Source organism: Setaria viridis, chromosome 6 (genome assembly GCF_005286985.2).
Source record: "Setaria viridis chromosome 6, Setaria_viridis_v4.0, whole genome shotgun sequence".
NCBI classification, from domain to species: Eukaryota; Viridiplantae; Streptophyta; class Magnoliopsida; order Poales; family Poaceae; genus Setaria; species Setaria viridis.
Genome location: NC_048268.2, coordinates 29,597,612 through 29,621,815, shown reverse-complemented (window position 1 = coordinate 29,621,815; position 24,204 = coordinate 29,597,612). Strand labels below are relative to the sequence as shown.

General features: G+C 44.2%; 3 protein-coding genes across 4 annotated transcripts; 2 read left to right on the top strand and 1 right to left on the bottom strand.

The window, feature by feature from the left end:
- Positions 1-221: 221 nt before the first annotated feature.
- LOC117859840 (cyclase-associated protein 1) lies at positions 222-4,696 on the bottom strand. The gene is made up of 10 exons (XM_034743018.2): positions 4,021-4,696; positions 3,698-3,866; positions 3,515-3,579; positions 2,789-3,062; positions 2,537-2,684; positions 2,338-2,447; positions 2,200-2,255; positions 2,066-2,122; positions 1,828-1,971; positions 222-740 (listed from the first exon to the last, which is right to left on the bottom strand). Exons 1-10 carry the CDS (start codon positions 4,297-4,299, stop codon positions 654-656), a joined length of 1,389 nt encoding a protein of 462 aa, XP_034598909.1. The 5' UTR covers positions 4,300-4,696; the 3' UTR covers positions 222-653.
- Positions 4,697-7,392: 2,696 nt separating this feature from the next.
- LOC117859836 (uncharacterized) lies at positions 7,393-13,012 on the top strand. The gene is made up of 3 exons (XM_034743013.2): positions 7,393-7,808; positions 9,669-11,779; positions 12,439-13,012. Exons 1-3 carry the CDS (start codon positions 7,485-7,487, stop codon positions 12,632-12,634), a joined length of 2,631 nt encoding a protein of 876 aa, XP_034598904.1. The 5' UTR covers positions 7,393-7,484; the 3' UTR covers positions 12,635-13,012.
- Positions 13,013-16,269: 3,257 nt separating this feature from the next.
- LOC117859841 (putative lipase ROG1) lies at positions 16,270-24,129 on the top strand. 2 transcript variants are annotated; one of them, XM_034743021.2, is made up of 10 exons: positions 16,270-16,851; positions 16,947-17,014; positions 18,250-18,320; positions 18,593-18,835; positions 19,189-19,352; positions 19,477-19,532; positions 19,626-19,678; positions 19,775-19,883; positions 20,478-20,575; positions 20,682-21,051. In XM_034743021.2, exons 1-10 carry the CDS (start codon positions 16,496-16,498, stop codon positions 20,697-20,699), a joined length of 1,236 nt encoding a protein of 411 aa, XP_034598912.1. In that variant the 5' UTR covers positions 16,270-16,495; the 3' UTR covers positions 20,700-21,051. The 2 variants fall into 2 exon arrangements, with proteins under 2 accessions (XP_034598912.1, XP_034598911.1); XM_034743020.2 differs by lacking the exon at positions 20,682-21,051 and adding an exon at positions 23,677-24,129 and having other exon boundaries at positions 16,274-16,851.
- The last annotated feature ends 75 nt before the right edge of the window (positions 24,130-24,204 follow it).

Here is a 24,204-nt window from a genome sequence, read left to right as displayed (position 1 = left end):
ACAATTCACTTGATCTGCTCCAAAAGTGTATATAACACTGATTGATATCTGGTTGACATTATCAGCAGTTAGGACGGCAAAAGGAGACATTCAGAGGAGAAGAAAAGGCTCAATAAGTGAGTCAAATAATCAAAATTGACTTGCTCTAATACCACATTAATTACCTTGGTCCCTACAATGTACAAGCCCAGACAGAAGGTAAGTGCTGATGTAAACAGACGAAAATAACATGTAGATTTTATTTTAATCATGCTAAATGGAGATTACAGAAAAGAGTGTAAGCAAAAGCAGTCAACCATGTACAAGAAGTCAAAGTATGTTATCTTGATAGAAATGGAAGCTGTGATTTTTGCTACTACATTGATAAGTCACTTATGCAGTTACACTTCGGTGAAAAACATTCATTTCTTTGAAAGAACCAAACAATCACTTGATCTGCCCAAAAACACCCTGACTAATGTTTGGACGACATTATCACTAGCTAGGATGGCAAAAGGATAAATGAAAAGGCTCAATATGGAGTCAAATGATCAAAATCCACTTGTTCTAATATCTCATTACCTTGGTCCCAACAACATCCAAGCCCGAACGACAGGTAAGCTAGCTGATGAAATAAGCAGACGAAGATAACAAATGGGCAACCATGCTGATGATTAAGCGCCAGAATGAGATACTGGAGATGTTGTAAATTGTCCATCTTGGAACGCGTGAATGTACTGCTGGGGCAAGGAATGCTCGGCCTGCAAGGGTTAATAAAAAAAATCAAGTCTAGCATATATTCTATCAGATATACAAAACAATTAAGATTTTCTTATAATTCAACTTTTTCATGTTTTATCAGAATGATCGTGTAAATGCTGGATGGTTGAATATGAAGTTACAAATTTTTTAGGGCCTTGAAACAAAAAAAAAGAAACCACAATTGAACCGCAGACCATTACATTAGGGGCGTTTGGCATCAATCCACTTCAGAAAAAACAGCTCCACTCCAATCCACCAACTCCAGCTTCAGAAGAAAGTGGAGTTGGAGCTAGGTCTACTTTTTTTTTATACCTCTAAGGGTGCTCAAATAACTCTGTTTCACGACTTCTCATAGAGAATTCTCCCGTCGCCTCCTCCCCTCCTCTCGTCGCCCCCTCCTCGATTGGATGCCGCCCCCTGTGGATTCGGCGCCGCCGGCCCTAATCTCCGGCGAAAATGGATAGGGGACTGCAGGCGCCGCCGCCGCCACGCTCCATGCCGCGCCGGTACTGCAGGCCGCGGGGCCTCGGGCTGCGCCGCTGCAGCTGGCCGGGGCCGGGCTGCTGCTCCGCTCGCGCCAGCCTGATGCTCCGCTCGTCGGGCTGGTGCGGTGCTTGTCCGGATTTGGAGAGAAGAGCAAGCTCCTTGCTTGTCCGGTGAAGAATTAAGCAAGAGAGAGAAAGCGGCAGACTGTTGGTTTGCTTCCTGCGTGAAGTAATCAGAGGGGAAAAAAATAGAGGGGCTGGCGGTGGTGGATTAAAGCGAAGAGGAGAGGGAAGGGAAGAAATAAAGGGTGACTGACACGTGGGCCTAAGCCCCCAATCATGAGGTATAATAGACTTTTCATGACAAGGTCTCATGTTTCCTTGCTAAGCATGTAAACAACTTCAGTATTTTTCTAGAGTTGGTGGAGTGGAGTAAAAAATTTTGAGTGGAGTGCTGCCAAACATCCCCTAAGAAAGGAGTAAACCACATTTCCAAGTACTTAATTTAACCAACTTTTGTTCTAACCATTGTATTTATAGTTTTAAAAGTAAAATAGGAGTGTCTTGAAAGCTAAATAAAAGAAGTTAAGAGAGTTCTCACCCAATCACCATCGCTGTTTGCATCTGGAACAAGAGCATTGATTTCACTTGATTTAGCAGTTGTTATAGATGTCTCTAAAGATTCCTTGCTTAAATAAAGTTGGCAACCAGATGTGTTGTCTATTGATATTGTTGGAACCGAGCCCTGTAGTATCATTAGGAATTAAGGAAACATAAGATATTTTCATCAACTGATGCAAGCCAAATCACATGGCTGCTATGTTCAGAAGAAAATCTACCTCGCATTGGACCTCTACACTGTTGCAATTTACAATTTCACAAGCTGCTACAACACCCTGATAACAATACATGATGAGTTAACGAAGGAACAATAATTCCTTGGAAATACATGTTTACTTGTCAACAAATTTACCTTGAATAAGACTCCAACTTTGGTGCACTTATCAATTGTTATGTTGTTCACTTTTCCTGCACGAAAATATGCACAAATACACTTAGTCGGTTCTTGTTTGCTCTTACAAAAAAGACTGCATCATTCAGGAGAAAGTACCTTTGATTTGAAGCACACAATCTTTGCATCCATATGCATACACTGACTGTTTGGTATCGCAATCTTCAATAGTTAAGCCCTTGTTCCCAATGTGATGCTCAACAACCCATCTGATGGATAACAACATGAATTGTGTGAGGTTGTCGTAGATGTGATTATGAGGGTCCATTTTCTGGATATAAAGGAAAATGGTAATTACTTGCGACCCATTTGGAGCTCCAATTTAGCAGGACCTTTGTTTGAGCCAAAGGAAGGTGCATTGCGAGTTTCTTTTCCATCAGCAGTTACAACACCTGTTCTGTCCGTTCTATGCTTGCTCTTCATGTCATCTGTCACCTTCCTGAGGCCTGTATGACAAGGTGAAGCAGAAGTCATAACATATTAGTGCATGAATAGGAAGGTGTACAAGTTGATCAACCAAAAGTCAAATGAAAACTAATATCCATCTGACCTTGTGTCACTGGTTTTCCTGGGCTGATTTCAGCAAATACTGCTGACATTCCAGACTTTGGCTGGGATGATGAGGCTGAAGAGATTGCAAGAGATGCAGGAGGAGGGGATGGAGCTGAGGGTGCCTTGTTTGTTGCACTTCCTGGCGGTTGCCACACAGGGCCCAATGGGTAAAACCTCTTTATGTAATCACGCAAATTGGGCACATAAAGCTCTTTTAGGGCTTTAGCCCACTCCACATGATCAGGGTCCTTATTTTTGTATTCCACAAGCACCTGATGATTTTGTTATTTAACACTAGTAAGATTTAGCCTATATACGCTTAAGAAATCAACTCTACTACAGTTAATTTCTGAATAAGCTCGATCTGCTGAGGACTTTAGGCGCCATGAGTCAATAAATTAGTGGTGTTATCCTAATTAAGCAATTGATCATTTTGAATTATTAACTAAGTCGTTTTCACTTGCAAAAACAAACACGCTCTTTTTTAGTATCAATTCTGATAACAAAGTGAAACATGTCTTGCCTATTTCTTTTTTCTATTAAAGGGAGCCTTCAATTTCCAAGGTGTTGTTTACAAATTTTGTCCTAGAACTTTATCCCTGATTTGGATGGTCCATTTCCAACATTCAACTACTAGCCTAACCTATGGGCTATGGTACTTTAAAAATTGTCTCTCTTTTTTTTGAAGTAGTCACTTCAAAAATTGTCACTCAGCCTAGCATACCTTATTGCTGTAGAACTCTGCCATTTGCCAACTCTCTTCTACTTGCGCCATTGGAAGAGGCATACCTGGAGATAGATCCACGAAACAGTTAGATCCCAACTAAGCGTGCATGTGCAACTGACCTTGGCATGTGTTTCTGCCTTGCCACATAAACCTATCAAAAGGTTGGAACTTGATACTAACCGCAACCTTTGCCGGTGTACCCAATCCACGCCAAAGCGGCCAGGCTACCGGCTGCTGCTTTTAGATGGTTGGCATGGCTTGATCTCGTTCCCTCCGCAAGTGTATTGGCCTCCAAGATCGTTTCATTCAGAGGCCCTATGAACGTTGCCATGGACTCCATTGTTGGTTTCTGCCAAATCGATCATGCACGTAAGCATACGAAAGCACTATTAATCAGATCAACGATAAACACATCCGCAATGTGCACACAGTTTATGCTATTTATTTGTTGAGATTTCTATGTGGATTCGCAGTGAGAACGACTAGAGGAACAAGAAGGGCACCTGTGTTTGCTTGGTCCTGACAAGAAGGTCCTTGGCAACCAAGAACGCCTTCTCCACCAATCGCGTCACCTCGGCGACCTCCGCGCCGATCTTGCCGGCCGCCGCGGACACCCTCCCGAGGGCGCTGGCGACGAGATCGTCGAAGGCCAAGATCGCCGGGTCTTGGGCCGACGCATTGTCGGGCAGGCCGCGTGGCGCGATCGACGGGTGAACCCCAGCGGTGAGTACCTCCAGCCGGGACACCGCCGCCTCCAGCCTGCCTATCAGGGCTTCCCCCATGGCGTTCGCGCGTTTGGGATCGGGTCGCTAGGAGGTTGAGGGGGGAATGGGCATTGGAGATAGGAACCATGCGAGAGAGAATAGAGGCGTAACGTTTACTCGCCACGGCAGCCCATGCATTGTAGAGGGAGAGAGGGATTGGCGGAAGCTGATCCGGAGCCGAGAGAACCGTGCTGCTCGACATTTGTTCGTACGCGAGTCCACCGAACTGCGGCAGAAAAGCGTGTGGCAGCGGCATATCGGAGCACCTCTGATATATTACAAGCGGCTGAATCGAAAGGGTTGTTTGGTTCCTCCCCTAAATTTTAGCCCCCATCACATCGAATGTTTAGATACTAAGAGCAAACTCTAAGAGGCTGCTAATCTTACCCCAATACTTTTTAGGAAAAAAGAAAGAAAAAATGAACTCCAACAATCCACCTAAACCTTTCCCAATTTTTTAGCGACGCTAAAAACAGCTTGCCACCGCGTATATTTTAGCGTTGGCGTTCCTACCCTAATCCTGATTCCCACACGCCCGCGCGTTCCTTCCGATAGGCCCAATACGATGACGTGACCCGTGTTTGAAATATTGGGGGCTATTTATTAGCGATCTGCTGTGGACTGATATGTTTTTAGGGGAAATTTTTTTTGGGAGAACCCCAATATATAGTTTTGGGGAAGAATTTTTTGATACTATTGGAGTTGCTCTAATTAAGTATTAAACGTAGACTATTTACAAAACCAATTATATAAGTGGAGGCTAAACGGCGAAACGAATCTATTAAGCCTAATTAGTCCATGATTTAACAATGTGTTGCTACAGTTGCTAATGATGGATTAATTATGTTTAATAGATTCGTCCCGTCGTTTAGCCTCTATATGTGCAATTAGTTTTATAATTAATTTATATTTAGTCCTCCTAATTAGCCTCCGAATATTCGATGTGACACGAACTAAACTTTAGCTCGAGAAACCAAACACCCCCGAAGTGTTACCGTGCTACCCAGTACAGTAGCACGTACATTCGATATATAAAAAAACTCTAACAAAAATATGGATAGATAGAAGATGTGATCATCAATGTATATATGAAATTTGAGAGTTTGAAAAAAACTGCAAAGGGATTTAAAAGAGAGAAATCTTCATATGAATAATTACGAATAGCAGGTTAGTGGATGATCTAAATGATTAGTCCACCAAAGGGGGTGAGAAATGACGGATGCAACTCTCGCTTAAAGAACAATCTATATATGAATCACCATTTAAATAGGTGATTTATATGCATTGGCAGGCCATACTAGAAATGACGGATGCGCACGGCAGGCCATGCATTGGAGGCGGAGAGAGGGATTGGCGGAAGCTGATCCCGGAGCCGAGAGAACCGTGTTGCAGGACATTTGTTCGTACGCGAGTCCACGGAACTACGGCAGAAAAAGTGTCTGGCATGGGCGCATCCGCGCATGCCGCATGGTAGTGGCAGATCGGAGCACCTCTAGTATATTTCGAGCGGCGAGTCAAAAGTGTTACGAGGTAAGTAGTATCAAATAAAGTAGCATATGAATCGATACATAAAAGAGCTCTAAAAAAAAGCAAAACAGGCAGGGTCGTCCCTCAACTATCACTTTGGGGTCAAGCTCGTCCCCTGACTTTCAGTTAGATCAATTTAATTTTTTTTTTGAAAAGGAAGGTCAATTTAGTCCTCCAACTTATATTTTTGGGTTAATCTTCTTCCTCATCCTAGGTGACCGCCCATATTAGCATGCCATGTCACCCTACACGTGTCTTCCTCTGAATTATCAGTATCAGATGTCCTATATACCTTTTGTTCCATTCGATTGCATCCCCTTCTCTACTTCATCCATCGCTACTTCTTTGTTTCCGTTGGAAACATTGTTTGCACTCCAGTTTACCGAATGCTAGAAAGGAAGTTACAAGTTTACTTGTTGTATAGTTTCAATAAAACAAAAGTGCTATCGACATGCTAGGCAGGTCACACTTGAGAACCCTGAGGCGTGTATGGGCGGTAGCCCACAAATCATCAATAGGTAAGAAGTAAGCAAGAGTGGTGATACAAATGTACAGCAAGTAGACGCATACCATTCGCATGAAACAAGTCATTAACAGGTGAGAAGGAGAGAAGATGATGCAATCAAATGAAACGAGGAGCATTTAGGACATGTAGCATGTATAGGGTGACGTGGCACGTCAACATGGACGGCCAGCTGGATCAAGAGATGTGATTGACCCTAAATGATAAGTTAGAGGACTAAATTGGCCTAGCTGAAAGTTGAGGGATGAATTTGACCTACGGCCGATAGTTGAGGGACGACAACACCTATTTTGCCTCTAAAAAGTCTTACAAAAATATAGATGAATACAAAGAGGCAATCATTTATGTACATGCAAATTTTGAGTTGGAAATTTTTTTAAAGAGATAAATCAGTATATAAATACTTCCGTATTGCAAATTAATGGCTGGTGATCTAGATGAATAACCCACCAAAGGAGTGAGAAGTGACGATCTTCGTCTCGTTAAGTGATCCATATACATCTCTGAACTATTAATCCAGATGTGCTAAATGTTGGAGCAGTCGGTAATGCATTATTTTCAATTTCCATGGAGGGTCCTTTTGTTTACTGTACCGATTGATTTATAAACTCTTTTAATGTTGTTAAACAACTGGTTTATAAACTCTTTTAACGTTGTTAAACAACTGCTCGAGATCGTGTATCATCTGGCTACTACGTGTAATAGTTGTGGACTGATGCAGCTATATAAGGTGGTTGAAGCTATGATTTTCTTTTCATTATAAAAAATATGAATTACCATTTGAATAGGCAATTTATCCTTTGCACATTTCTTACTTAGCCACACCTTCTAAGCCCATCTGAAAACACAGAAAGTTTGACGGACCGTTCTACGGAGTAGATACTTACACTAGCGTTTTTTGTTCAAAACACGGAATATTTTCCTTCAATTTTATCAAGGCCATACTGTAGTGGGCGCTGGGCGCTGGCACGCTGCTGCAAATGAGCAAAACCACCACCAGCCCACACCGGTAATTCATCAGGTCCCACCGGGAAGAGAGACGGGGGCGGAAGCACCTACACGGCTACACCAACTGTGCCCAAGCCCAACACAGCCGGGGACCTGGAGAGATCTGAATTCCGAGCACAGTTCTCTCCCCCGCTCCTCGCCGCCGATGGAGATCCCCACCGCCGTCATCCACCGCATCCAGTCCTCGCTCCGCGAGGCCGCCGGCGCCCCCGACACGGACGCCGCGCCCGACCCTCCCTTCCCCTCCGTCGCTGACGCCGTCGCGGCCTTCGACTCCGGCGCCGCCTCGGCGGAAGTCCGGTGCGGGCGCTGCGGCGCAGCGGGAGGGCTCCTTCGCGGCGCGAAGTCCGCGCTTTGCGTCTACTGCGGATGCCCCAGGCGCGGGGAGGACGCCGAAGGCGGTGGCCTCGCCTTCCGCGACGGCGCGGCCTACCGGTGGCTGCTCGGCTCGCTGGGGCTCGACGGATCCGTGAGCTCTCCTTCCTACATTATTTGGCGCTAAGAATATCTACGTTTGGGTTTCGTTGCTTAGGATTTTTGAGCTCTTCCTTCTAGCAAAGCTGAGCACAGGCATTTAGCCTAAAGGAAGAGAATTAGGATTTCTCTCCATGTGGATGTTGTGCTCCTGGAGAACTTATAATATACTTGTCTGTGGAAGTGCTATTGCACATTTTTCACTTACTATGCAGCATTTTGTTGTTTCCGAAGAAGTAACATGTAGTTAGAGAATTGTCCCTTGTAAATGGGTCTGTACTCCTTCTTAACAGTATATATCGTGGCTCATATGTTTGGAAATTTAGATCACTCTGAAACTCAAGAGTCATGAAAGATGGCTAGGATTTTGAGTTATGTAGCAAGCACAATACAGGAGAAGATTTATCATGCTATTTGGGCAGGAGCGAGCCACACATGAAGCATATCCTAGTTAAATCTGTCTGGACTTTGTAGCTTATAAATTTCAAATACTAATTGGCTTTTAAAGCAATAAACTTACTATTAGTGAAAACATCAATTAATTCAAACGTTATGATCACCGTTTTCCTGAAGATGTTGCTAATGTAAAGAAAAGGAACTGGAAATGAAATGCACATTATGATATAATAGGACATTATAACTAGGACCTCACCTTAAAGTTTGTTTCTTTTCATCAATTTTTTCACATGATATTCATTTAAATAATTCATCAAAAGGATTTATTTCCTGCTTATCAAGGCTCTAGCAATTTAATTAGGTTTTGTTGAGAAGCCCCCTTTCAGTTGGCTTCATGACTTTTAGCGAGACCTTGCTGAGATCAAATGCACCCTTCTTTTGGTGTGTTCTGAGTAGCCTGCTCAGAATTTTCTTGGTTACCAGGTGCGCTCATTGAGGCTACCAAACTAGTTTACAAGAAATCTGGATTTCTGATCTAGCCACCATATAATCGAGCTTACCATATAAATCTCAATAGCTTTTTGGTAGCAAGTGCATTACAACCACACATTCTATGAAAGTCGAATACAAGGAGGTATTTTGTGTTTGGGAGCGGATCGGAAATCCTGTATTTTCCATATCCATACGATCGAGTCCTTAGGTTTCCAAAATAGTGTAATGGAAAAAGAAGTGCTTCGAATCATTGCTATTTGACTCGGACCTGTTCTGAAAAAGTCGAGGTATTTCGAATTGTCTGAAGGTCTACAGGAAGATAAAAAAATACGGAATTGTATCAAGAACTATATGCAACAGAATAGGAAAAAAGGCTCGAATAGAAAAATAGAATCAGACTCAAGTTCTGAAGTAATTTCATTTGCTCTGGCCAAACGGTGCCCCGTGGGGGGGGGGGGGGGGGGGGGCTATTTTCTTACCTAGAAGCTAGAAGTTAACTGCCTTGATTTAACCGCAGGGAAGCAAAATCTTAATGTATGTACCAAATCTTGATTCAAATGTGTTATTAACCAACATTTGATGTGGCACTGATTTGGATAGAGAATGCATTTTCTTTTGTTGAGAATGCTTCAAATGTTGGATAGTCCGTGTTCAATGTAAATATGCATGCATACTTGCTTAGCCGTAAGGAAAATTAATTTTGCATCTTGCATACATTGTAGTTATGGATTAATTTTAGTAAGGTTTAACCTTCCAGTAGACTTTATTGATCCTTTGGTCAAATAGAATTTAGGTTACACATCTTTGGCTTTAGTACTTAATTCTTCAGAATTTGTATCACTGTCCCAGTATTTTCTTTAAATTCAAAGTAGGCCGGAACTGTAGTCTCATATCTGAAGCTTAATCCTGGTTCTACTCATAGCTGATGGAGGATTTTTTTCCTTCTTTGTTTTTCTTTTTCATTCAGGAGTCTGTAGAGTTTGATAGTGATACTACGGGTTCAAATAAAAGCAATGAAGCACCAAACAGTGGGATGATCATATCTGATCTACTGGACTTAAAACTTACCTGCCTTCCAGAGAATAAGGAAGCATCTACAAGTTCCACAACAAAGGAGCAATCATCTTCTGTGGATTCACTGAATCTATCAGCTGCTAACCTAGACTCATTTTTCATTGAAAGAAAAGAAGAGATGACTTCTGCAGCTGCTCCTCTTCCGCAAACTTATACTGTGGTGCAGGAAAAGAAAATAACAGATAGCAAAAGCCATGAATCTTCAAGATCAGAGGTGCATGCTGCATCCAAAGGATTAATGAGTTCTCAAAGAACAAACCAAGTAGAAGCTAATCCAGCTTTTGCAAGTTGGGATGCTGATTTTCAGTCTGCTAGCTCAGGAAGTGCTGCTGGAGACTCCAATCAACCTGATCTATTTAAGAGCTCTTCTGCTGCCGAGTCTTTAAGTTTCCCAGATCCTGTGATTGCCATTAACCCTGCAGTAGGTACTGAAAATAAAACAAATATGAAAAGTGCCATCCTAGAACATCATTCAGAAGATTTGGCTTCAGCAAGTGGTACATTATTTGATGATAACCTTTCTAATCAAAAGGTTGCCCCTATCTTGGAGAGCAACAGTGGAACCATTCCTGAAAATAATGCTCTTGAGTTCACTGACTCCTCTCTTAATATGAATTTTGCTAAGAGTGATCAATTGCCTGGAAGGGATGATACTGGAGTCAATGATGATGAAGCTTTTGATGACTGGCAAGATTTTGCAGGAAGTGGTAATCAGGGCAGCCTATCAAATGCAGAACATATAGTGGAGCCTTTAAAGAGAGATTCATCTGAAATAGAAACAATAGATCCCTTGCCAGTAGGTACCACGGAATCAACTAACAATGCTAATGAAGACTCCTCTGATGATTGGCAAGCTTTTGCCTCTATTTCTGGTCAAGGAGGAGATATAGTCAAATCGGTGGAGGGATCAACAAGTGGTCACGGACAAGATTTGGTGGGTTCATTTGGAGAGAAAATGAGCAGCATCTCGCTTGAACATTCTTCAGAAGTTAATCCTGTTGATTTGTGGCCTGTTGGCAATGATAAAGCCCAAAACACTGCAGAAATGGGTAAGGAAGCAAATGATTCTTTTGATGATTGGCAAGATTTCGCTACCTCTAGTAAAGTGCAGGCCATTTCATTGAATCAAACTGGAGACATGATGGAAGTCCCAAAAGCCAGTCACAAAGAAACAGACATGGATTCATGGTTCATGGGAGATTTTAAGGAGCCAGGAAATACTGGTATAGTGAATGGAAATATGTTGGATGATTGGCAAGGTTTCACCGGTTCAGATCAAGCACAGCAAAATTCATCTAGCACAGGTGGGGAAATGATGAGTGCTTTGTCTGAGCAGCAAGAAGGAACTGTTTCTGTCCAATCGTGGGTGCATGACAGCAATAAGGAAGCTGCAAAGACATCCTCAACAAATGTAGAAAACGACACATATGATATTTGGCAAGATTTTACTAAATCAGGCCACCTGCAAGAAAATGTGACTAATCTTGGGAGAGAAGTGACTAGTGTCTCACCTGAGCCAGCTAAACAAATTGATTCTTTGGATTTATGGCTAACCAGCAACTTCAAAGAATCTAAAAGCAGTGAAGGTGCTGGGAGAATTGATGCCTCATCTGATGGATGGCAGGATTTTGCCAGTTTTGATCAAACTCAGACAAGTACTAAAATTCCTGGAGAAGGGCACTTGGGGAAAAATCCTCCAGGAACTGAAACTTTGGATTTATGGGCCTCGAGTCATGCTAATGAAATGAACCTTGAACAGATAAGTGACAACAATGATCTATTTGATGACTGGCAAGATTTCCAAAATTCCCGTCCGCAGCAAACAAACCTACAAGTTCCTTCAGATGCTTCATTATTTGATATACCCTCAGCATCTAGGCCTGATGCTTTAGGAGGGCTAGCATCTGGGAATATTTTGCAGCTAGCTTCATCTGAAAACCAAAAGGATAAAAAGGAGGATTCTAATGAAGCAAAATCAGTTCCATCTGATGAACACTTGAAAAGGTTAGTGATTTACAGATTATGATCATGTGAACCTTGTTGTTTATGGTATGGGAGGAACTAGGCTATCAATTATAAATACTTCTAACTAATGACCCAATCACCCAATATTTAAACTTCACGCATATTAACCCAAGGACCTAGCTAGAGAAACTGAAAGCCTCCAAATTATGCTGCCGAATTAGGGGGATTATTGTAATTCTTTAAAAACAAATACCTTATGTCCATGTATAAAATTTAATAAGGCAAATACAACAGGTGGTTACTGGTTAGGACTTGGTACCAGTGTATGTGGTGCTATAGGTTGCTATACTCTTCTGATCCTCTCTTATCTATTTTCCCTGGGTTTTAGTGCAAAACCTAAGGTGTAGCAGATGTAGCCAAAAAAGGAAACTATTGTAGAAGTGGTCCAAGCTAAGCCTTTACAGTGGACTTGTCTAACCCACCCAAAACTTTATGATCACCCAGTACTGCACCCAGTAACATGTCTAGTTTTGTTGATCTTGTCTCGGTCATGTGCCAGAAATTGGAACTGGGAGATGATTGTTCATTAGATGTTTTTGCCACTCGTGGTTCGTGTAATATAATGCTTATCTAATGTTTATATCGAGTGATATTATTGTTAATGATATTATCTATTCACACATTTATGTTATGTGCAGCACAAATGGAATGCAGCATATGGACAATGTTGATCCACTATCTTTGTTATGGCCAACTAATAATAATGCTATTAGGAAACAAGAATCTGTTAATACAAGTGTAGAACAGTTGCTTGCTCAGATGCATGATCTGTCCTTTATGCTCAAAGATGAACTTTCAGTCCCTGATAAACCTGTGGATCATTCGAAGCCCTGAAATGCACAGCAGCAAAAATTGTGCTCTGCTGCTATATCAGCCAGGCAGATCGATGCTGAAAGCTTTTATGTGCTGGTCTGCTGGACAAATCGCACCAAATATCACGAGTGAAAAATGCAAGTCGCATGAAACCTTGTTTTTCCACCAATGTGCCCTTTATCAGTACATTGATCAGCAGAGGATTGTATTTGTTTTCTCTGTTGCTTCGTTGCATTGAGCATTACAGTCAGGTTGGTTCCTTGACTGTCGCTGAGTTGAGGTAGAGAAAATCATGTTTTTTTTTCTGTGCCTGCATGTGTATGTACCAATTCACGGCCTGTATGTTGTACACAAAGTACCAAACTTAGCTCACAAATTAATCTATTCTTTTTTAGATCATCTTTTGTTAATGTTGTTCTTGATACTGGGCTACCTCATGCTCATAACATCTTATTACAGTATCTGGTAGTTTGCAGTTGATGGTATATATTGTTGGCTACCTTTAAGTCGGTTATACTTATACCTGCGTATAATTCAGTTATACCATTACCATCGGATCGTGTGGTTGGCTGGTTGCCTGCGTCAATTGCCAATACTGACAGTTACTTGGACCTGCCTCCCTGTCATGAACCTGAACATCCAGATACAGCTATATTCAGTTTCGTCAGAGCTCAAGTTGCATCCAGTTTCGTCGGAGTGAGGATACCGGGTTCGCCAAGTTCAGTTGAAGCCATCTACCAACTATCCAATGGCAAACATGTAATATATACCTTGCTAGCGTCCAAGTGTCTTTAACTTTGTTATTTCCTCGAGTTAATGTCTCCTTTTATCACTTGCAGTCTTTCCAGGCTGCTCAAGCTAAGGGGAACGAGTTGGACATGTTTGGCATCGAGAACATGAACTGGTAAAACCTTAGCTAGTTTAGTAGTAACAGTAGTTCGACGTCTCTGCCGGCGGCGCTTGTACTGAGATCTACCGGAATATTCAGTTCTTGCAGCTAATACCCTTTCCATAACCACTTCGTGTTCTCTGAATTTTCGTTCTTGAATCGTTCTCCTTTTCTCGGTTCTTCGCAGTCCTAACTCTAAGTAAAGTCCTGTTTAGGGGGTGTTTGGATACGAAGTGTTAAACTTTAACAGTGTCACATCGGATATTCGGATGCTAATTAGGAGAACTAAACATAAGCTAATTATAAAACTAATTGCAGAACCCTGTACTAATTCACGAGACGAATCTATTAAGCCTAATTAATCCATCATTAGCAAATGGTTACTGTAGCACCACATTGTCAAATCATGGACTAATTAGGCTTAATAGATTCGTCTCGCGAATTACACTCCATCTGTGCAATTAGTTTTATAATTAGCCTATATTTAATACTCCTAATTAGTATCCAAACATATGATGTGATGGGTGTTAAATTTTAACACCCTATTGCCAAACAACCCCTTATTAGGTTGAATTACAATTACAAGTCGATTGAGTCATGTCGCGATCCGCGCAACAGGATGCACGGCGACAGGAGCGAACGGGAACCCGAGCCACTCTGCAGAAGGGCAGACTGAAAGAGCCAGAGACCTGCACTCCTGCAGTTTAAAGCGTTGGCTGAGACATCGTTGTCTAGTCTGAACGCACGCTTTTTATCCGCCAGAACAAATCCAGGCCGAGGTCAATCAACCGTTGCGAAGTCAATGGGTAAGTGCCCGATTAAGACATTAACCTCCGTCTCTGACGAATATACACGTGCGCTACTAGCTTAACACATCTAGTGGGTTATACATATTCAATCTTGTGTCAGCGATCGCGAAAGGTCTGGGCTTAACTAGAATGCATGCACCAAGCAGCATGTCATCTAAGCGCTATCACAATCTGCATAGCTCGAATGAGCTGAGAATAGGCTAAAACAGGGTTCGAGTCGAGTCGTCGAGACCAGACACCAGACAGTCTGGTCCAGACTGAAGCTTGGAATGAACATGACGGTACAAACGCAATAAAACGACGACGCTCGTCTGCTCTGCAACTGAAGTCAGCCATGGGAAGTCCCTGCTTTGAGCTTTGTCGCATTTTTCAGTAACAGAAAATTTTGCTACGAAACCCTTTTGTTGTCAAAATCAAAGTTGAAGGATTTATTAGTCCCTACTGTCACTAGAGAGTCTTTTTTTTTGTACGGTGGCTTGGATCCGTTGGTTGCTGAGTGTATATTCATTCGTAGCTGCTAGCGTCCGAACGTCCGGATCGACGCTAGCTTCGGATGGTTTGGCGACGGGAAAAGTCCTACCGCAAATGTTGCATGCAACATCTGAACGTTCTGAAATATTTCTTATGAACGAGTCCTCCCATCATGTAGCGCATATCAAGAGATGGGGAAAAAAACAGCACCGTCTTGCGAGTGAAGGTGAGGAGACATCAGAAAGTAGACAAGAGGTTATACATCTCAAATCAAACCATGCAACATTAAAAATATCATAAGAGAACATCTCAGTTCTACTATTGCAACATCCCAAACAATACGAAATTATCTGCTGCGACATCCCAAGTTATTTTAGAAACATGGAAATCATCTATTGTAATACCAAAGATTAGCATTTGCAACATAAAAAAAATCATTGCAACAATTCCAATAAAATGACTAAAAAACGTTGCAACATCTTGAATCAAAATTATGTAACATAAAAACAACTGCTGCAACGTCTCAGTATACCAACAGATGAAAAGGCCTTGAAACAAATAAAAAACACTAATTGAAACAAATAGATCCATTGAAAAATCTTGGAAGACCTATTGCAACAAGTAACAAGAGCTCTTGCAACAAAAATTCTGCAGCTCAATCAACATGAGCAGAACATGCTTCTTGGCAACCTCCTTCACCACCAAGGATATCGCCACCACTGACCACCTGAGCTCCACGCAGTTGCACCCGCACTACGCTGCTAGAGCTTGAAGGAGGGCATGGTAGTCGTGCTCATTGCGAACCTCCAGTGAGGAGTTGCAGCCGCTCAAATCACCTCAAACCCCATTCTCCTCACCTTGAACCCCATGCTCCTTTGGTCCTTCTCCATGAGAGAAGCTCTGTGAGGGGAACGGGGGCTGCCCTGCCGCTATCATGGCTATCTCACACCAAACTCAGAGCGAGTGCTCGCACATGATTTGAGCGTGCAGCGAAGAGATTGACAAGATTGACATGTAGCTGGGCAGCACAGGAGAGGAAGGGGGATGCAGTTCAAACATGGAGGGAAGAGAGGATAATGATGTGATGTCGCTTGTTAGTGGGAGAGAAATGGATGTATGAGAATAAATGACACGAGGGGTAAGCGGTGGGCTGATGAATAAATGATAGGAGAGGTAGGTGGTGAGCTTAGTGGTGTCCGATGCGTATGGAACATCGTCACATAACATTACTGATATTCATTCGATCAAAACATAATTTAATCCGTATAGAGTACTGATGGAAGCTTTTTATCAAGGGAGCATCCATCCAACGTTACAAGTTTACAACCTGCCCCTAAAAAAGGAAAATAAATAATAACAAAACGAAAGCGTTGCAACATGAAGCCGAGTGGTGGTTGGTCGTCAATCGTCAGCCACCGGATCAGCCTGGTTGGTTTTACGCGCTTTACAGCCCGTGAAGGCGTGAACTCGACAAGACATTTTCGCCTGCTTTTTGGTTTTCCCCTCGTCACCTCCATTGGCACAGTACAATCATTGTCGTCATCTTCCCCTGCTCGCCCTCGCCCTCGCCCCGAAGCTTCTCCTCCCTCCTCATCTCCACGTTCCCTCGGGCCCCCACCTTCCCCGCGAAGTAACCACCACTAGACACCGGTCGGTCCACACGCCGCATCTGGGTCTACGCGGCCGGTACAGCCTCCCCTCCTCCGTCGCCGGATGATCGCCGCCGGCCCCGTCTCGATGGGCAGCGCCGCGACTCCGGCCACCGGGGCTCAGTCCTCGCGGTGGCCGCGCGCCGTCGCGAGGCTGCGCCTCCGCTCCTCGGAGGCGCCGGCGTCGGGGAGCGGGAGCGGGCGGTGGATGGCGTGCTTCAAACCGGCGCCGTCGCCGGCCGCGGCGGCGGCGGGGGCGGCGGCGGTGAAGGAGGCGAAGGGGAGGCCGCCGGAGGTGGAGGTGGAGCCAGCGCGCGGCGGAGGGGAGGACGTGTGGAGCGCCGATGCCGACGCGGAGGTGGCGCAGGGCGGGGGCTTCCCCGAGCACCTCGTCATCATGGTCAATGGCCTCGTCGGGAGGTGGATCCGCGTGCGCTGCAACGTAGTTGGTTGCTCCGCTTGCGCGGGTTGCTTCGCTGTGGCTGAAGTTTTTTTCGCCTGTTTTTGTTTTGCAGCGCGGACGATTGGAAGTTCGCGGCGGAGCAGTTCGTCAGGCGGATGCCGGACAAGGTGATTGTGCACCGTGAGTAAACCCAATCCACTGCGAATTCCATTTCATGCTTAATTGTTAAATGTAGTTGTAGGCTAAGTTAGAAGACACCTTCATTCGAGCAATTGCGCGTTTTTTTTTATTGGGGGGGGGGGGGGGGGGTTATCAGGATATTGGTTTAATATTCCAATTCATTATACTATTTTGGAAGGATAAAATATAGTGACTATCTAGGAAGCAGAGTGTAGATGCATACTGAAGGAATGCTTAGAAGCTTAGAACAAACATGATGGTGACAAACATGAAGTTTTTTTAGATGAAGTGACAACATGTTGTTGACATATATGAAATAATTATGGAAGATTGAGTGTCTGTCAGTCCATGGCAACTTGCAAATAGTTGTCCAGTTGACGAGAAAGTGGGAGGTTAGGCACTTCTCAATTTCTCATCCTATTTACTACGCTAGCTACTGTTTGAAAGAGAAACATGAGTTTGTGAGCTGATCCACCACATAGTGTGACCAAGTGCTCTGACAAATCTGTTAGGAGACAGTGATGTAGATGTGCAACACAACTTGGCATGGAGGTGAAGTAACTGTGCCCTCCTAGGATCACTTAGCAAAAGGTTAAATATGAGAGTCTGTATTAGCCATTATTAGTTTGTGACAATCTTTCTTCCTGTGCAATCGTAAGATGCATTTGTGGCATCACCTAGTTAGCTAGTTGCATGCATGCTGAATCTTGAATCTTGATCGGAGAAGTCTCAGTTGACATGACGTGGCTATAATCCAATAGGAATTCTCTTGTAAGTCTAAGTTCAAAGGAACTCTGCAAGAACATAGATCTTTTATGCCTTATTTTCTTGGAACGGGCACTTGCAGCTGAACTTGTTGTACTCAAACTATCAAAGAACTGCACTTGTAATAACTAGTTTCGGACTGCACTATTTCTTCCCAAATGCCACTTTTAAAACATGGCGACATCATGCCTGTGTGGCAAGTTAGTCTTGCAGTGTAATGGTGTTAGGATGAACTGTCTTGTTGCCTAGTCAACCACACTTGTCATTGCTGTTCCAGCCCTTAAAAGTGCAGTTGTTTTTAGAAGAGTGCTTTCTTGAAATAAGTTCATAGAAGTATTGTATTGTTTATAGCTTGAAAGTGTGCATTTAGTTTTATGAAATCCCTTTTGCAATTGGCATTCATCTCCTCTTCATTCTGTGATTCTTGCCTTTTCGCGTAAATAGATTTAGACTTAAACCTTTTTGTGCAGGAAGTCAATGCAACTCTGCCACTCAGACATTTGACGGTGTTGACTTAATGGGTGAAAGGCTTGCGAATGAGGTATATATTTTGTTTTGACTAATCATTTCTGTGATTGATAGAATTTAACTGCATGTGCATGCTTGGCCAATCCATCAAATTTGTCTCTCTTTATGTAAAATTAATGACAACCTATGGTGTTTGTTATTATATACAATCCATGTTGAAGTTAATAATGTCGAGCGTGTGTTAGTTTGTGACAAGTTGATGGCATCTGGGCCTCTTTTTATGTATGGAAGTACTATATTTTCAACCTTATCATTTCATATTGGGATCTAACTGAATTATTATAGGTTCTATCGGTTGTAGAGCAAAGAAGTGGTGTGAAGAAGATCTCGTTTGTGGCACACTCTCTTGGTGGTCTTGTTGCCAGATATGCTATAGGAAGGCTTTATGAACCTAATAACAGAAGTAATTCTTATGCCGGGAAGAGCAGAGATGACGTTGAGCACTTGGAAGGTCTCATTGCTGGCTTAGAACCTATGAATTTTATAACATTTGCGTCACCACATTTGGGTTCAAGTGGAAACAAACAGGTAAGACTGATCCCTTTCACTGTTTTTATAACAAGAGTAAAAATCAGCCAGTTTATTCTTTCCTGTGTTAACTTCACATGGCTACCCGCTACCCTACCATGGTTTAAAGTAATTATTAGAAATCTTGGGATCTTATGTTCTAGTTAAATCTGTGCAAGTTAACCAGCCATGCAACTTTATAGAACTTTGTTCTGTCATTTCTGCTAATTTAATGGATACTCATGTTATTTCTGCAAATATAATTTTCCTATGCATTATGTATAATCACAAAGTGCTTCGATTTCACTTGAAGTAGAGCAAGAACATTCAAATTCTTCAGTAATGTTAGTCTCATGTTCAGATTGTTCCACCAGCTACCTTTTTTATGTGGCCTGCCTTTCCTTGAGAGAAGAGCATCAGAAACCGCACACTTGATTGTTGGGAGAACTGGAAAGCATTTATTCCTAACAGACAATGATGATGGTAGACGCCCGCTTCTCCTTCGAATGGTTGATGACTGTGATGGTTTACAATTCAGGTTATTTAATGTACATTTCTCTTTTCTATCTGAAATAGTTGATAATATGCGTTTGTATGGACATCAGGTTCTTTTATTATTTTTTCAGTTGTGTCGTCTAAGTAAAGTATATTCTATCATGCAGATCAGCGTTGCGCTCTTTCAAACGGCGTGTAGCATATGCTAATGCTAATTTTGATCGTATCCTTTAAGATCCTCATTTCTTGTTTCTGTACTTATTCATATTGAGTTACACTTACCTCTGACATGGTATCCACTTAACTAAACGAAAAGATATGGTTGGGTGGAGGACATCATCAATCCGACGTCAACACGAGTTGCCAAAAGTATGTGTTAGCAGTACTTTCATGTTTATAGTTTTTGCTTTGTAAATAAATAGACTGAAACTTATTGAACTGATTTACCTTCTTCAACACCTGTAGCATCGTCTTCTTGTACGTGATGAAAAGTATCCACATATTGTCTATGTTGAAAAGGAAGTTACAAACAATAATGAAACAGAAGCCCATGCTGATTTCTATGACCCAGAAGGTATGCTGACTTCTCATTGAATCTGTTTTTGATGAGAAATTTATGAAGAGCCATTTGCTGGAATTTTGAAGTTCCCTCATGGCTGTCTCCTGTACCTTGTACTCCCTCCGTTCCAAATTGTAGGTCGTTTTAGCTTTTTTAAATTCATAGATATTATTATGCACCTAGATATAGTGTATGTCTAGGTGCATAATAATATCTATGAACCTAGAAAAGTCAAAACGACCTACAATTTGGAATGGAGGGAGTAGTTTTGGCTAACACCTGGCTGCCTAGAGAAAAATGAATCACACGCAAGAAAATTATGCATGTCTTCTGGTAGTACTGCATCTTCAACCTCTGTTTCTGCATAGTAACAAGAGAATATTTTTCTGAAGCGAAGTTATAAAGATTGTATCTCCAACCATTTCAGTCAAGTTTGCTACATGGACTAGTTTTTATGCTGTCCATTAATCATTTTAATATATTTCTCAACTTCCTGCATACCCTATCTTAGTTGAGCGTACATTTTCTTCAGATTAAGCTGTTAGTTTATCCCAAAACCTTAAATTGATTGTTTAATAACAGCTGACAAGAATTCCCTCTTACATGCAGAGGAGATGATAAGAGGCCTTACGCAAGTTCCATGGGAACGTGTTGATGTGAGCTTCCAGAAAAGCAGCCAAAGATTAGTTGCGCATAACACCATTCAGGTACATCTTTTTTTTAAAAAAAAAACAAATTGCAGTGTCTTTTGATTAAGTTCACATTTTTGACTGGATGACTTTCATTTTGTGGCATCTGAAATTCCTTTGGCAGCTCAGATGGATGCCATAGAATGTGAGAACATAGAGGGCTCACTAATGTGTGTATTTTGTGTGTTGCATCTAGTATTCCTACTTCCTAGAAGATACCAATAAGTGGTTGCATGGAACTTGTCTGTTTCGCTCATCGAGTTCAAATGTTATTAGGATAATCCTTTTATCTGTTGGTATCGGTGGCAGCATTATTATACCTTCAATATGCCTAGTAAATTATGATACAATACATGCTAAAGAGGGAAAAAAATTGGCAAAGTATACTACCTCTTGTTTGCAGGCTTGACTTTTCACTACTTCTACAGTTGCTTCTATTGTAGTATTATGTTACACACCAACCTTACAAGCTTAGTAAATTAATTGTTAGTATCTTTGCGGATGTCAGATTTTCTGGTACTAACATTATTAAAGCTGCCTTGAATCCTGGGAAGTGGGAAAGCATTTTTTTTCATTTATTAAAGATGCCATTGCTTGTGTTTTTTTAACGAACAGCACAAGATAGTGCGAGTTTCTATTGATATAGCAGAAAAAATGCAAGACAATAACCCTGGGAGGCCATAGGCAGGAAAAAGAAAAGAAAAGGAAAAAAACATACTTGCCTGATTGGATTGGGACATCAACGTGGTCGCACCACTCCACTCAAACAGCGGTAACAGAGCACATAACATCACTCAACGCGCAACAAGGCACCCTCCAACGGTCTCACGCTCATGTAGTCGCCGAACCTGCAGGCGTGACTCCGCGTCGATAGGGAACCGAAAGGAGCACCGCACCGAGAAGGCCACCGCCATGCGGGATCTTTCGTCGTAGTGCCGCTGCAACACCACACTCCACCCGACAGAGTGAAACCACTAGATCCGGACTCTAGCAGGCTGCCTCGCAGTCGCGAGCATGAAAACACAACGCACAAGGCCTCGCCACCTCCGCGGTTGGACTCGATCTCGCTCTCGTCGTTTCGAAGATACACTGTGCGCGGGGCCTCTCCACGTCCGCCATAGTGCTCCATATCACGGATCTGTTTCTTTAGTCGCCGTCAGTATGTTGAGCAATGTTGCCATGCTTCCCAAGGTCTCCATCAAACAGCCAAACCGCCGCTACAGGTTGACTTTACTATGTTGCTCAGCCCGTTCACATAGCCTCCGCCGCCGTGCCAGCAAGCCAAAGAAGTCGCTTGAGCCGTCTTCCGACGATGTACCGCACTGGAGTAGCCCAGCAAAGCTGAGCAACCCGCCGCAGTCCGCTGCAAGCCTAGTCGTCCCACGATATCGCCGCCGCAAGCGCCGTCCCTGACGCAGTCTCACGCCGCACTGACAGTTGCCAAGCAGCACTAGCCGCCGTGGTCCGCTGCAAGCAGCCAACCTGACAAACATGCGGCAACCCTTGGCCGCCACCACAACAATAATCGTCTCCACGTGAGCTCAGCAACCCCCATCAAGCTTGCCATCCTGCACCATGCCAGCTTGCCACGCCGCAAGCCCGACGCGGCGAGATCGCCGCCAGCGGCTGCAGCCTCCCATGATCATCGGCGTTTCCAGTATTGCTAGAAGACGAGTTGGGTCCCTAAAAATGACGCTTCCAAGAAGGGCACGATGCCAATAGCATTGCTGTCGCTCGTCCAAAAATTAGATAGGGTTTTCACCCAGAGAACCCCGTGCAGCAGGAATAGAGCTCCAATATGATGCCCCCAATGGGGAGAACGACGCCCAAGGGTGCCACCACCATCGCCACCATCAAGATTGCCGGTAAGGGCTTTCGCCTGGAGCATCACATCCCTAGCCGCTGCAAGCCCTCAGTTCGGCAGTACCAAGACCACGGTCATCGAAAACCCACCTGGGGCGGCGTCGCCGCCATGCCTCCTTGCGCCGCGCCGCCGCGCCTCCTTGCGCCGCATCGTCGTGCCTCCTCATCCGCTGCCACTGCACGCTCGCACCCCGTCCTCGCCGCTGACCTCAGATCCACCTTGCCATAGGCTCCGGCCCCGCGTGTGGCCTGCACGCCGCAGTGGCCGCTGGGACCTCGTGCTGCTCACGGCTAAGCTTCCCCTGGCCATGTCGCTCGCTCCGACGCGCACCATCTCCACACAACCGTCGAGGAGCCACCTCCTCTCCCTCGCAGCTGCCGCTCGAGCAGGGCCACCCCGGTCGCTATCACAACCGCTGCTTGGCCCAGACTTGTTGTTGCAGCACCCGCCCTAGAGCCACCTCCAGTCCGGCTGTCGCTGGGCACCATAGGTCACCCCTACCGCACACGTCATCCACCCCACTGCGGTGCTGCAGCAACCACGCCGCCGCCACCCGAGCGCAATTGCACAGCGGGCTGGCAGCCGCAGGCGCACACAGGCCGTCGCCGCCTCAGCCCTTAGCCCAGAGGCCCCACCGGCGTCACCGTCGAAGAGCCACCCCAGGGCCCCCGCGCTGAGGCAGCCACCGCACGGGCTAGGAGCACACGTCGCCACACCCTTGCAAGCAGGTGCCGCAGCTTAGCCGCCCATCCCCAACCTCGCCCTCCACACCCAGACCACCGCGCTGCTCACCGGGATGACCCGACGTAGATCAGCCGGGGGAGATGCTGGATCCACTAGCAGTGGCAGCAGATCCGGAGTCCGTTGATCCCCACGGCTAGGAACCCACCTCCGCCATGGCCTATCTCCCGACGTCCACACACGTGGGGAGAAGAAGTGCCCTGCCACCGCCATCCTCGTGGCTGCCCGGACTTTGGGGGCGTGCTCCGGCAATGGTAGGACGGGAGAGATGCGGGAGGGGGTTGGCGGCGCGTAGAAGCGAGCGCCGCTCGAGTCGCCCGTACGGACGACGCGGGGGCAGAGACGCCTAGCAGAACGAGCTAGGATACCTATAATCGGAGGCTTATGTTTACTGCCATTGCTTGTGTTAGCTCTAACTTGAAACTATCATTGTACTTTCTCTACGCTTTTTATCCTAAAATTGTGTATGCCTGGTACATGGCCATAACAAAATCTTCTACACTGCCAATGCTAGGTGAAAAGCTACTGGCTAAACTCGGATGGAGCAGACGTGATCAACCACATGATGGACAATTTCATCGTGTAGCCCATGGAACCTGCATTGTGGGTTTGGCGAATGTCGCTGTCGCAATTTGTTGATCAGTGATCATTCAATTTTGCCTTGGCCAATTTTTTTGCTTCTAGGTTGCAGTTTCCTGTCCCAGGTAATGTGGTTGATTCTTTAGGCCCGTGTGCTGCAGACGCAGAGCAGAGCCCCAGATTCTAATCGTCCTCCAGCAGCAATGCTAGCTCGTCCAACTGTACCATACCCTTGTATAATTGTATGTATTGCACAACTAAGCTAGTCAACAGATGTTGCTGGAAATAGATGTCTCTTGTCTGATTCTATTGGATGCAAACTGAAAGTTGCAATATTCAAGTGATACATCACATGCTTACACTATCTTAATCAAGTTTCTGTTTGCAATGTGCTGTTTTAAAAAATATGAATTTGCCATGAAAGTAGGAGAAAAGGCGTCACTCTTCGGACGAGGCTTATGCC

Bases quoted from the DNA above. Each gene is read 5' to 3' on its own strand.
- LOC117859840 (XM_034743018.2), bottom strand. From the start codon at position 4,299: ATGGGGGAAGCCCTGATAGGCAGGCTGGAGGCGGCGGTGTCCCGGCTG. The intron at 3,867-4,020 runs GTGCCCTTCTTG...TCGATTTGGCAG, and splicing joins TCAGGACCAAGCAAACACAG to AAACCAACAATGGAGTCCAT. The intron at 2,123-2,199 runs GTAAATTTGTTG...TATTGTTATCAG, and splicing joins AAGTTGGAGTCTTATTCAAG to GGTGTTGTAGCAGCTTGTGA.
- LOC117859836 (XM_034743013.2), top strand. From the start codon at position 7,485: ATGGAGATCCCCACCGCCGTCATCCACCGCATCCAGTCCTCGCTCCGC. The intron at 7,809-9,668 runs GTGAGCTCTCCT...TTTTTCATTCAG, and splicing joins CGCTGGGGCTCGACGGATCC to GAGTCTGTAGAGTTTGATAG. The intron at 11,780-12,438 runs GTTAGTGATTTA...TGTTATGTGCAG, and splicing joins TCTGATGAACACTTGAAAAG to CACAAATGGAATGCAGCATA.
- LOC117859841 (XM_034743020.2), top strand. From the start codon at position 16,496: ATGATCGCCGCCGGCCCCGTCTCGATGGGCAGCGCCGCGACTCCGGCC. The intron at 18,321-18,592 runs GTATATATTTTG...GAATTATTATAG, and splicing joins GTGAAAGGCTTGCGAATGAG to GTTCTATCGGTTGTAGAGCA. The intron at 20,576-23,676 runs GTACATCTTTTT...TGCCAATGCTAG, and splicing joins TTGCGCATAACACCATTCAG to GTGAAAAGCTACTGGCTAAA.